The sequence below is a fragment of the Brassica napus genome, chromosome A9 (assembly GCF_020379485.1).
Source record: "Brassica napus cultivar Da-Ae chromosome A9, Da-Ae, whole genome shotgun sequence".
Lineage (NCBI taxonomy): Eukaryota > Viridiplantae > Streptophyta > Magnoliopsida > Brassicales > Brassicaceae > Brassica > Brassica napus.
In genome coordinates, this window is record NC_063442.1 from 39,459,903 (window position 1) to 39,473,715 (window position 13,813).

General features: G+C 29.3%; 1 protein-coding gene across 2 annotated transcripts; it reads left to right on the forward strand.

Moving 5' to 3' along the window:
• The first annotated feature begins 7,581 nt into the window (after window positions 1-7,581).
• Window positions 7,582-13,802, forward strand: LOC106368688 (probable rhamnogalacturonate lyase B). Of its 2 annotated transcripts, none has more exons than XM_013808702.3 (16): window positions 7,582-7,852; window positions 8,002-8,114; window positions 10,208-10,286; window positions 10,355-10,470; window positions 10,627-10,677; window positions 10,825-10,944; window positions 11,054-11,173; window positions 11,247-11,382; window positions 11,538-11,708; window positions 11,849-12,004; window positions 12,126-12,232; window positions 12,343-12,433; window positions 12,517-12,658; window positions 12,748-12,907; window positions 13,057-13,173; window positions 13,299-13,802. In XM_013808702.3, exons 2-16 carry the CDS (start codon window positions 8,017-8,019, stop codon window positions 13,660-13,662), a joined length of 2,028 nt encoding a protein of 675 aa, XP_013664156.1. In that variant the 5' UTR covers window positions 7,582-7,852; window positions 8,002-8,016; the 3' UTR covers window positions 13,663-13,802. The 2 variants fall into 2 exon arrangements, with proteins under 2 accessions (XP_013664156.1, XP_013664155.1); XM_013808701.3 differs by having other exon boundaries at window positions 7,583-7,852; window positions 7,997-8,114.
• Window positions 13,803-13,813: the final 11 nt, after the last annotated feature.

The window sequence follows — 13,813 nt, forward strand, 5'->3', positions numbered from 1 at the left end:
AAAATGATACTATTACAAAAAGTTGTATCATATAAACAAATGCTGTATAAATTTTCTTGCTGACATCAATTATTAGAATGATACAAAGTTTACCATCAATAAAAATTGATGCAAATAAATAATACTTAATCGGTTAAATTGATGATAAATGAAACAACGTATTTAAAATAGTCAGTTACACAGAATATTCCAAGCTTCAAAAAAAATAGAGTTACAAGAAATTGCGATTTTTATGGCTTTGATTTCTTTTCTTTTTAATGTGACTTTAATTTAACTGGATCTTCTTCCTATAGCTATAACTGTTTCACCTCAATAAATCCAGCTTCTTTTCTACAGTGATCCTCATTCTTGGCTCTCCCTCTACTTAATTTCTTACAATGTCTTTTTATCAGTTTAAAAGCTATTTGATTCAAAGTAATTTTTCATTAACGATTAAATATGTTTTTTCTTATGTGAAACCTAATGATGGATTATGTCTCTTCTTATGCATGATTGACAGGAAACTATGATTTACTAAACCGACAAATCTGATAGAATTTTTCTGAAAAGGTATTATTTGCTTCTCTTCTTCTTGTTCTCATTTTTGTAACTTACGATATTTAGAATGACTAAATAATCTTTCATTGTTAGGATCAGGAACATCCAGAAGTAAAAGAGACAACATCTACTAATATTTCGAAAGTAAAGTCTTAAGGAAAAGCAGCCGAAGGAGAGAATTTATCAATTGATCTCGTTATGCCACCAAAAGAGATTAATGATTGAAATAAACATGAAGAGAAGGAGAAGAAAAGGAAGAAGAATCACAACTCAAGAAACTTTATAGCCAAGTCTATTTATTTGTTCTACTATTTTTATATGAATTCATCATTTTCTTCTTGCTGTTGTTAGAAGCTTAGATCTTTATCTTTTTAATCGTCATATTGTATCTTAACGGAAAATAGTTAATAAAAAGATTCTGTTTGATTTATTTATTGACATAAATTCATCTACTGATTTTATTTAACATCAGTTACATACAAATAACAATATTATTTTAGAAAATATTATAAATTATAAAAATTATTTATTTAAAAAACGTGATATTAATTTAATATCAGTTATTAATAAATGATATAAATAATTAAAATCAATTACTTTAATTGATGTCAGTGTTTATATCATTTCAAAAGAATGATTTAAATGTTAATATCATTTGTTCACAATTGATACACATTGACATCACTTACAATAACTAATGTAAATATTTAGTTTTTTAAATCAGTTATTAATAAAATGATGTAAATTATTTGCATCATCACTTTCAGAGTCATTTAATTAAGTGATGCAAAGTTTTTTTACATCATTTATAAGCAATGCAAACATATGTAATAAATGATGTTAGACAATCATTGAGATGCTCTTATTGAAACTATGAGCCGTACAAAAGCTCACTGTTAAATAAGCTAACTTACGATATTTAGAAAAGGAACTGAAAGCCCACTACTAAAGAAAACAAGTTACCATATTTAGAGAAGAAATCGCCCAACATGTTTTATTGTTTTTTGGTTTTTGTTTTTCTAATCAAGCCCAGGCATCAAACTGGAAGCCCGCGCCTCTGCAACTCCATTACTAAAAAGTTCTAATTGTTAGCTAAATGATAAAAATTACGAAATAATTATGATGGGGAAAAATTCTACACATGTGAGTCTGTGACTGATGTCAAAAAAATTTCTACCACATGCCATCGTTCTTGTGGAGAATCTATAATCGTCGACAGAAACAACATGGTAAAGGGCAAAAGGGACAAAAGGGAGTCCTGTGAATCCCCAGTAGTGAAGGCCATGTGACTAATCTTTGTCCTTTTTCTTCTTCACCTTTATGATCTTAAAATTGATAATTATATTTCTAGAAGCACAATTAATCTATCTTTTGTATCCTTAACCGAAGTAGTCTCAAGCGATTATAGAGGAAGCTAAATACGAACAAATTACAAACAAAAAATCTCTGGTTAAGTTATTATTGTAAAACATTTCAAACCCTCGTAACTTAAATAATATTCAAATGATTTTTTAAAAACAATAGACGACGAAAAGACATAAGTTATAACGTTTGTTCACCAGAATCATGATGTCTTATTCTATTCTTTTGTCAGATCTTTGTATATATATAAGTTATAACGTTTGTTCACTCGGAATCTACCCTTGTGTTATTGCGTGATGTAATGGACTGAAACTCAACGTCCAATTGCCCTGAAAAGTTTTGTATTTAGATGTAACTGACGCTTCTTTATTGATCCTTAATTCTTAAAGACAGTTTCTGCATCAGTTTATCTTGATATTATATGTTTCTAATTAATCAGGTTTGCTTGAATAATCAGAATTATGAATTTATCGTGCAATTTTACGACATTGACAGTTCAAAATTGTCCAGAAGCAATAAAAATAACCGTTTTTGAACTTCATACTTTATTGCACACACAATAAATATATCAATAAGAAGAATCTTGTAAGATAAACCTACATGGGACGGCGATATTAAATATAAGATCAAAATATTTATGGCTAAAGTTTACAGTGTGAAAATACTACGCGTGTGCCATTTCATTTGGAATTCAGTTAGGATGCTTTACAAGTGGTGGTGCACTTGCGAAACGCTTATTATCAAGGGACATATGTCGAAGTTTAAAAGTTGGATTGCTTGATGATAAACAACAACAAAAATCGTTATAGCTTATAAGACCATAATCTCATCGTTCTTGAAACTAAAGGAGGAATCAATAAGACGTTTTTGGAAAATGGAAATAATATTTTACATCTTTAAAAAGTTATTTTTTTAAATAGGCCAAACTAATACATTTTCAAAGATGGTAGATTATCCTAAAATATGATTTGCAAAAGTTAAGAAAGTAAAAAAAAAAAGTTACCAATTTTAGTAAGATGAATCCACTCAAAAAGATAAACACTGAAAGAGCAAATTAGTTCAACAATATCAAACCAACTCTATGGTCTATATTAATACTAAAATCATTTGAAAAAGAAAACATATATAGTAATACTCTTTTAGAAACAGAGTATAGAGTAGTAATATACTCAGACGGCTAAATGTACATTTCCAATAAACCTTCACGCCCACACGATGGTTGAAAACAACAACTTACGGTTACTTTGACTCTTACATAAGAATATCAAATGTAAATTTGCTCTTTTTCAAAAGAGGAAAATTAAAAATATAATATAGTCTCCACCATTCTAACCAACCAACTTTGAAATTTTGTCTTGCACTAACGGAACCACAGAGCTGTACCGCATTTTCGCCGTCATTAAAATGTTAATACATATAACGTATGTAGTTATATACTAAATATATATATATATATATATATATCTTTCTCGCTTTGTTATTTTATAATCAGGTTCAGTTTGTGATGAACTAAACCTCTAATTTTGCTTACAGCCACATAAGTCTAGATTTTTCTTTATATGGTATTTTTGTTTTAATTATGCTGTGTCGTTTGTGTAATTAGTGGGACGGCCTGATGTGCCATCATTTGTTTCAGTGGTGTATGTCTTTAATCTATTTACAATATTTTTATTTGATGAATATTTACTTTAATTTTTAGTTTTAGCTTATTTTGGTTTTCATTTATCTACATATGATATATTAATACTATAATAAATAATATTCCAATCGGTCGAGAATTATATATTAGTGTATAAATAGTAAATATATTTATATTATTACTGTGTAAATTGGTACATAAATGTATATATTATATATATAAAGGTAGATGTATTGAATTGTATTTTTGTAAGGAAAGTACTTGGCAAAGACATTTTGAAAATTAATCTAAACCGTGTACGAAGAAGTTATTGAAAAGTAATTCAAAGATAGTAGCGTTAGATCATCACATTATTACCTAATTATCATAAAAATTGTCACCATATTCATTCGAAAAAATGTCAACATAATAATAATATACGATTTGTATAAATCGTGTATCAAAATGTATAATTTATTAATTTTGGGGAGGGCGATAAATTTAATGTGGAGGTCAAGTTGAAACCGTTATTTCGGAATAATGTCATTATATTTCCACTTAAGCATATTCTATGTTTGTTTGGCCAATTTTATTACATGCATATGAACTAACCCAATATATATAGATATAAAATATAAAATACTCGAAATATTTTGTCAGTTCTTTTCCTAATAAAATCGTGTATCTAATCTATTAATTTAAGATTATATTTTTTATCTACTTACAAATAGTCTAGGTTGGACCAATATATTTAACTATTTTCCTATTATTTCTACTTATACTTAACTTAATTATTATTAAATATATACTCTAACCTAAAATTAAAGAACTAAATAACTAATCTACTATTTTTTAGTAATGAATTCAATTTATATTTATACTACTTTTAAGTAAATAATCAATTATATTTTAATTTATTAATATAAAAAGAATTATATATGCCTACTAATACATATATACAATTGTACTCTAATTCAAATGCAAAAAAAATATTCTTTAGCATCCTCGCAAAATACATAATAATATAATTCTTATGGATAAAGTATTAAAATTATATATATATAGTCATATGATAAAATAAATAGTAATAGTCGTTAATATTTCATGATATGCTCGAACATGTTATTATTGATATTTTTATCAGTATAGTTTCACGGATTATTCCAATACATATAAATATTTGTCAAATAAAAAACTAATTGAACAAAACATAAAACAAATTTTAAGTTAGGCTTGAGCGTTCAGGTACCCGTTGTGATACGAGTTGGGTATTTAGAATTTTGGTTCTAATTTATATCACATCTTAGGTCTTATTCTGATAAATTTGTAAGTACAAATCAAGTTCAGATATAACACATCGGTTTTACTTCTAAATTGTATCACATCTAAATTCATAAAGGAACCATATATTATTTCGATTCAGGTTATATGAGTTCGGTTCGGATATATCCGAAGTTAAATCCAAAATTGAAAAGAAAAACATAAGAAATAAACTTATTTACATATGATTGGATATTTAAGGTACTTATTGAAGATTTAAATACTTATTTTTATAAATAATTTCAAAATAAATATAGAATTGAATATATTTAAGTACATATTTATGTTTCATATATTTATATTTGCAATTAATTTGGACTTTGGGTCGCTTTTTGGATTTTTTGGATTTTTTAGTTTTTCAGGTTGTCCATTCGGATTCGGCTAATAACACTTCGGATTCAGATATGTGGTGTACCACACTACAAGACCTATTATGGGATTTCTTATATTTCGGACTGGGTACGGATCAGTTTTTGTTGGATTGAGTTTTGTACGGATTTTGGGTTACAGATTTTATACTCATACCTATTTTAATTGAAGAGAAAATGCGATTATATAAAATTGTTACCAAAGAATTATTCCACGCTTTAGCGCGGGTGAAAATCTAGTTTCTATTATCTTATAAATTTATTATATCTGTGTCTTCTAAATATAAACCAGTCCTAAAAGTGATTACTATTTGTTGCTAAAAAACACAAATGTCGCTGCAAAATAAAAGAAGCGATGGTCTGTCTTAAGTATATATCTCTAATGAAAGTATGTACGTAGCTGATTACTTTTTGTAATGACATATTCAACTGGTGGTCTGGTGTCAAATGATGGTAAGTTTGGTGACAATCCGGTATATATGGTCGTTCAAGGGACAAATATTTGTAATTGTTTTTTTCTTTCTTTCGCTCATAAAATAAACATTTCTAATGGTTAGTTTTTCGCCATCATAATGTTATGGTAGTAGTCTGGCATTTGATCTCGGTAAATGTCTAAATGGCAAATTAGACGAAAATCTGACAATGTTAGTTGTTTGGTCGAAAGGATCAGTTGACAAAAAGGACAGTAGTTTTTAGTCGTTTTCTTCTAGTTTTATTTAGTCTTTCGACTGCTTTACAGTTCTCAAGTCGTATACGTGAAATTAATCAATGAAGAAGGCATGTATATACTTGAAGAATAACAAAACTACAAGAGATTAACTTCCATATTCTCAATGAGTTAGGCAATAAACGACCAGATATAATTTTATATTAATAAGGAAATTTGTTGAGTTTTGACCGTCGTTTTTTAAATGGGGTGTTTCCACCGTGCATAAGGCGTCCTTTTAATTACACTGACTTGAATATTCTAACAATTTGTGTATGTGTGTGTGTATTAATATTTATAATTCGTGTGAATGTCCTCGTTATATAAAGTGAATAGTAGTACAAAATTTTTGACATATGTTTGGCAGTTATTTTCATGATTATTTGTATATACATGTAAAATGCAAAAACAACATGTTGTATGCAATGTTTTCTCCTTTGCGGAGAGAGGTAAAATGTTTGTCATTTCACATCCATATAGAGTCTCCCAGCAAATTTTAAAATCTAGATGTTATAAATATAATGAATTGATAGAATGAAATACCAAAAACATTTATGTGAAACTTGATTCAACAACTTCATTACATCATAAAATGACAATAGCATTTTAAAATTTTTAACAAAAGTAGAAGAAACTTTTTGCGCATGAGACAATGAGGTAAGGCTAAAGTTTATTTTTCTTTGTACTTGTATGCATGTACATATTTTGAATGGTAAATGTTAATCAGGGATGGACAAATGTTCTGCTGTCTCATATAGGAATGTGCTTCCAATTATGACAATATTTCAAATTCTCTTCGGAAGGAATGTTGCTAATTTTCCATTTGAGAATATATTGAAACTAAAATATGAATTAATAGATAATATATATTAAAAATACTAATAATTGTATTACCAACAATATCTACTCAACTACGAAACATACACCGATTGATCAAGCAATTAGGTGAAATTAAATCAGCATAAACTATAGCAGCATGCATATTCGGAACACCTTGTATAAACACGCTATTGTTTTATTTGCTTTAGAAGTATGTTTGATTGTGAATTAGGGAAGAACTTTTTATTATATCTTTAAAATTCATCCATGTGGGAAGTAAAAGCAGACCATTTTATCGGTGTACATACTATTTTCACCAGTTAAAAATAATTTGTTGAGACACCACTTCTAAAAACCGTAAGGTTTTTATGTAGTTCATAGCCCAAACTAAAGCTTCACATTCAACACATCTGATGGCTTCTATTACATTGTCAAATGTGCCTCCTTTGCTGGAAAACCACCATTGACCTGTAAAATTATTTTCTTCTTTGAAACTCCATCCACATAACACCATCTCATAGCTTCCAAATAATAATGGATTAAAACCTTATAAAATGCCTTCAAAATCTTGCAGTTAAAGATGCATTCATTATTTCATTTTAGATCTAGTTGTATTACATATATATATACTAATAAATTTATTGTTATTATATTTACATCACATTTTTAATTATTTATATCATCAATGTATTAGTTGGGGTAAATTATATATCTTAGTCAAAGAATATAACATTTCTCTTATTTTGGTAAATCAGTTTTCTTCTTAATTAATTTTATAAAGAAAGATGAAAAGGTTAGGCAACAAAAAGTCACACCTGCAACATTAAGATGGTCTAGATCAATTACGTACGCGCACACATTTAGATATGCAGCATATACATATACGTATGTATATATATATGTACTCCTCCCCACCTCTTATTGTAGATTCTGGAGTTTTATAAAGCTACTTAAGATTCTAATCCTATGATTATTGTGAGAACTAAAAAGAATAATCAGTGAATTTGAGAGAGAAAAGAGAGAGATTACATTACCTTCTTCATAGGAAAGCCTTTCTTTCTTCTTCTGCATTCCTCAAACTGTATCTTCCCAAGAAACCCAACACAGAAGAAAATCAAGAAGGTACTTACTTTGCATCTTTCATAGTTATCTTTTATTTACCCATTTTGAAGGGTTTGTTAATTCTTGTCTATATATAGACAAACGCGTATTTGTCCGTTTACATATACGTATCTGCCTTTTTAATTGTTTTTTATGTCGGAGAAGTTTAGTGAATTGTGGCGGAGATGAAACTCGGAGCTCCGAGAAAGAAGTCGGGTTGGGTTATGCTCCAAGTTCTTCTTCTGCATCTCCTTGTTCAAAGTGTTCATTCTCAGAACTCACGGTATGTTTGCTCTTAACTCAAAGCTCTGTTTTTACCCGGGCCGGGTCATGTTTTCATCCGTCTCCCTTTTTCTTACTTTTATTTTAAAATGCAAAATTGGTTTGAGAAGCTTTTAATTTCTTAAGTTCACATGTTGAACTTACTGAAACAGAGGGTCTTAACTTTTTTCATCAGAAACTGGTGTTTACTATTTTTGTCCCCACTATTTTGTAATTTTTCACCGGCCTATAGTTTTTTTTTTTTACATTTTTAGTTCATTAAGAAACTATCTAACTATTGAGGGAGTAAATGGAAGTTTAACAAATTTCATGTAGTAAAATGTTTAGCCTTGATGTTTGTAAATTTCCAATAAACAAAACACGGAGGAGAAAGCAAAGGTTTCCTTGTTTCCATGTTTCATATTAACTTTTCAAGGTTTTTTTTTGGTTCAACTTCAAGGTTATTATACATTTTTCAGTTTCTTACTCATATTATAAATAAATAAAAAATTATTACGAAAAGATTAATTTCTGTAATTTATAAATTTTAATGATTTTAAATCAGTAATAATTTAATAAATACATTTTTAATTAAAGTTTATTATTATTATATAATAAATTACTACAAAAATAAAAAATCAAATAATATTTTGAAACATTTTTATTTGAGGAATCGAAATAAGTGAAGTTTACTTGGTAACTAATGACAATCCTTAAATACTTTCTTTAATTTTCGTTTATATCTACACTACACTTTTTTTTTGGATCAAATACACTACACATATTTATTTATTTATATCTATTATCAGAAAAAGAAAAACATTATACTTGCAACATATACAAAATATATAACGTAAAACCGTATAAAGACGAGAATCTCGAAACCGAGATTGTCACGGGACGTGTGTCTAAAATTACTCTATTAACGTTACACGACAAAAAGAAACAACGAATATTTGTTTTAAGGAATTGGTCTCATTAATCTTTCAAAGCTGGAATAAAATTCTTTCAACCTTTGTTTCTTTCTTTTTAAATTTAAATACAAAAAAAACTTTAAAATATACTGGATTGCTTTTCCCTTTCGGCTCTAAACCTTCATGTCTTTTTTAACTACGGGTCTTCTTCTCAGTTCCCACTTCCCTCACATAACCTAAGTAGGGGTTATTGGATGTTATATTTTAATGAATTTGAAAATCCGAATTAAATCTAGTGTTATTGGTTCTGTGATTTTCAAACCTGTATTAAAATCAAGTGTTATTCAATCGTACGGATTTACTAATATATTTGATTTTATAATGGATTTGAATGAATTTGTTTGGATTTGTTAGTTAAAAATACAAAGACTCAAATCCGAGGAAAAACCTTCAGATTTGCATATTTTACTTGGATTTATAAATACTATATGGATTTCTAAATCAATCAAAATATATAAACCAATAACACCTCCTAAATATATTTGGTATATTTATTTATATAATAACATTCCCACTGTTCCAAATTACCTGATGTTTTGAATGTATGTACAAGAATTAAAATATATATTTTCTCCTAAAAAAGTAATATCAAAAATATAAACCAAAACTAATTCAACCAATTTTTAAAAATAAGTATAAAACATCATTAGTTTTCAATAAAATTAAAACTAATATAAAAATATCAAAACATCATTTGTTATGAAACATCAAAAATTCTCCAAAACATCATATATTTTAGAACGGAGAGAGTATTATATAGTAATCTATGTTCTTTATTCCTTTTCATAACATGATGGATGTTTGTGTTCCCTCATTAGAATTATTCCTTTCGTCTTCAACACTCTTTCCACTAATGTTGACCTTTGATCCTAAAGTGGAGTTCGTACCATACTATAACTACTATAGTTGAAACTAAAATGAAACAAGAATGAGTTGAATTCTTGTCAGATCACCTACTCTAATTAGCAGACCCAAGAGCTTTGGAGCCCATAAATTTGTAAATTTTAATATAAAAGATATACTAATTTAGTTTTCTGAACTACTTTAAATACGTTTAAGAATAAGATTGCCTTTTCATAACTAAAACAGTCACATACTATACTAAACAAAAGAAATTTTAAGTACAATTTTTCTATTGCAGAAACAAACTAAACATCACAAATCCTGGACAAAGTATACCAGGCTTAGCAGTTCAGCTAAGGAGAGTTAGTAATGAGAAGGTAAGCAATATTCAAATATTTTTAATCCTTTTATTTTTATAATATAATAAGAATATGTTGGTTTTCAGGTGGTAGTTGATAATGGTATTATTCAAGTTACTTTCTCGAGCCCACAAGGTTTGATAACTGGAATCAAATATAATGGCATCGATAACGTGTTGGACGACGAAATTGACGATCGTGGGTAAGATTTTTTTTTTAACATATTTTTATGTTTGGTGCACATTATATATTGAAAAATCAATGTTTACATACCCAATTTTCTTCGACTAATTAATGCAAATAACTGTATATTTAATAAAGTCTTACTGCATTCTTGGATAAATTCTTATGGAATTAGGTATTGGGACATAGTATGGTATGAACCGGAAAAGGCATTGGAAATTGACAAGTGAGTATAATTTGTTGCAGCCATTTTTGATATAAGTATATACAAAGAATATTCTTATTCAATATATGTAACAATATATGATAGTTTAATTGTAGTGATAATTGCAATAATCGTTCGATAAGTAACATTATTTTTGGTATTTTGTAGACTAGAAGGAACTAAATTCGAAATCATAACTCAGAACGAAGAACAAGTTGAAATTTCATTTACAAGGACGTGGACAATCTCGAAACGTGGCTCCTTGGTCCCCCTTAACGTAGATAAAAGGTAATTATATTATATAGTTTAGTGTACCTTTTAGCTCCAAAGTAATTAGTTACCATCGAATATAAATTTCCCTTTAGGTACATTTTTTTTTTTTTGTCAACCCCTTTAGGTACATTATTCGAACTGGTGTCTCCGGAATATACATGTACGGTATATTAGAGAGGTTAGAAGGTTGGCCCGACGTGGACATGGACCAGATTAGGATCGTCTTCAAGCTCAACCCCAAAAAGTAACCACACATTTTATTATTTAAATTCTAACTGAAATTTGTATTAAGTTTGCATTTTTGGGGACAATATCAGATTTGATTTCATGGCGATATCTGATGACCGGCAGAGAAGCATGCCATCCATGGCTGATCGAGACAATGCTAAGATATTAGCTTACAAAGAAGCTGTTCTCTTGACAAACCCGAAGAACCCTATGTTTAAAGGAGAGGTACTATGATAATTTAGTAAAATAAACCGGATAAACTACTAAACCGAAGAACCGGTTTTGGTTATTGATTATACAATGTGGATGAGTTTAGTCAAAACTCAAGATTATGATAATAATAATTGTTACATTGTGGGAAGTGATTTGGTGTGATGCAGGTGGACGATAAGTATATGTACTCAATGGAAGACAAAGACAACAACGTTCATGGTTGGATCTCGTCGGACCCACCGGTTGGGTTTTGGATGATAACTCCAAGCGATGAGTTCCGACTTGGTGGGCCCATCAAGCAAGACCTCACCTCTCACGCCGGACCCATCACCCTGTCCGTGAGTCCATTTACTCTATTTTAACCTCAAATCATGCATGATCAAATTATTTAATCATTATGTATTGATTGCTAAACTTTTGTTAAGTATTTAATCATGCGACACTTACGTACATCATGATCAATAATCATGTTTTATAGATGTTTACGAGCACTCATTACGCGGGGAAAGAGATGAGAATGGATTATAGAAATGGAGAGCCATGGAAGAAGGTTTTTGGACCTGTCTTGGCTTATCTCAACTCTGTCTCTCCCAAAGATTCCACTCTTCGTCTCTGGAAAGATGCTAAACGACAGGTTCTTTTGCCATGTCTCTATGTTATATTTTTAAAAAATAAATGAATTTATTATATAGTTCTTCTTAACTATATTAACTTTCTTTTCGAAAATTTGAGATTTACATTCATCATTGTCGCAGATGGCTGTAGAAGTTAGAAGCTGGCCTTATGATTTTGTAAATTCAGAAGACTATCCCCTTTCTCATCAGAGAGGAACGATAGAAGGTCAATTCTATATCAAAGACCGGTAAATAAACATCCCTGTTTAAAACATAATTTCACTTTCTTTTGTCAATTAAAATTTATTTCTTACAATTTTTTTAATCTTATTCTACTTTTTATTATATAATGTTGTAGATACGTGTCAAGACTAAATATATATGGGAAATTTGCTTTTGTTGGTTTGGCACCATGTGGTGAAGCCGGTTCATGGCAAACCGAATCAAAGGTATAATAATAATAGTAGATATACTCCATACAAATGTAGAAATGCTATAATCTATAATAATTTTTATTTATTTGTGACAAAAGGGGTATCAGTTTTGGACGAAAGCTGACAGAAAAGGAAGATTCATAATAGATAATGTGAGGGCAGGCAATTATAGTCTCTACGCATGGGGTTATGGTTTTATCGGTGACTATAAATATGAACAAAACATTACCATCACGCCAGGTACCATACTACCATAGTGACAAAAAAAAATCGTGGTTTTATAGTTTTAAGTCTACTAAAAGGTCCATTCTATTCATCTTGGTGTGCAGGTAGCCAGATGAATGTAGGGCCTCTAGTGTATGAGCCACCTAGAAACGGTCCAACGTTGTGGGAAATAGGTGTACCGGACCGAACAGCCGGAGAGTTCTATATACCGGATCCTTACCCTACACTTATGAATAAGCTTTATGTTAACCCACTTCAAGATAGGTTAGTACCACAATCTTTAATATTCTCATCTATAAATATTTTTACTAGATTTTTTACGTATGAGTAGATATCATTATTTCCAAATTTTAGACATATTTTGTTGTTAATGAATATAAAGAACAAAATTGAACTGAATATTAAAAATGCAGATTCAGACAATATGGATTGTGGGATCGTTACGCAGATTTATACCCTCAAAACGATCTTGTCTACACAGTCGGTGTTAGTGATTATAAAAGAGATTGGTTCTTTGCACATGTCACCAGGTACCTAGTACTTACATATAATTAAGTTCTATTCCAATTCCTAAATGACACATCATCTATCTAATCAAATTCTTTCTTATATTAAACCAAATGCTTTTTTTTTGCTTCTTATAATAATAATATAGAAATGTTGGAAATAATACATACGATTCAACGACATGGCAAATCATATTTAACCTGGAAAACGTGAACCGGGTCGGTCTCTACACGCTCAGAATAGCTCTAGCCTCAGCCGCTGATTCCGAGTTACAAGTTCGGGTCAACAATCCGAAGTCCGATCATATTTTCACGACCGGTTTAATCGGAAAAGACAATGCCATTGCAAGACATGGGATTCATGGGTTATATAGATTGTATAGTATCAACGTTGCTGGAGATTTACTAAGTGTTGGTGATAATACCATATATTTAACTCAATCGAGAAGTGTAGGACCTTTTCAAGGTGTTATGTATGATTATATTCGTCTTGAAAGTCCTTTTACAACTTGAAAAAGGAAATAGGATAGAATGGAAATAATTGACTGTGGAGGGGATTTATATTTTTTTTTCTAGAGTTGTTTTTTATTCATTTGTATGTAATGTAATATATAAAGGGTGTGAATATTAATAAAACCAAATGTATTAATGTATATATGATTAA

Coding starts and splice junctions, on each gene's coding strand:
- LOC106368688 (XM_013808702.3), top strand. CDS start 8,017: ATGAAACTCGGAGCTCCGAGAAAGAAGTCGGGTTGGGTTATGCTCCAA. Junction 10,678..10,824: donor AAGGCATTGGAAATTGACAA/GTGAGTATAATT, acceptor GGTATTTTGTAG/ACTAGAAGGAACTAAATTCG. Junction 12,005..12,125: donor GGAAAGATGCTAAACGACAG/GTTCTTTTGCCA, acceptor TCATTGTCGCAG/ATGGCTGTAGAAGTTAGAAG.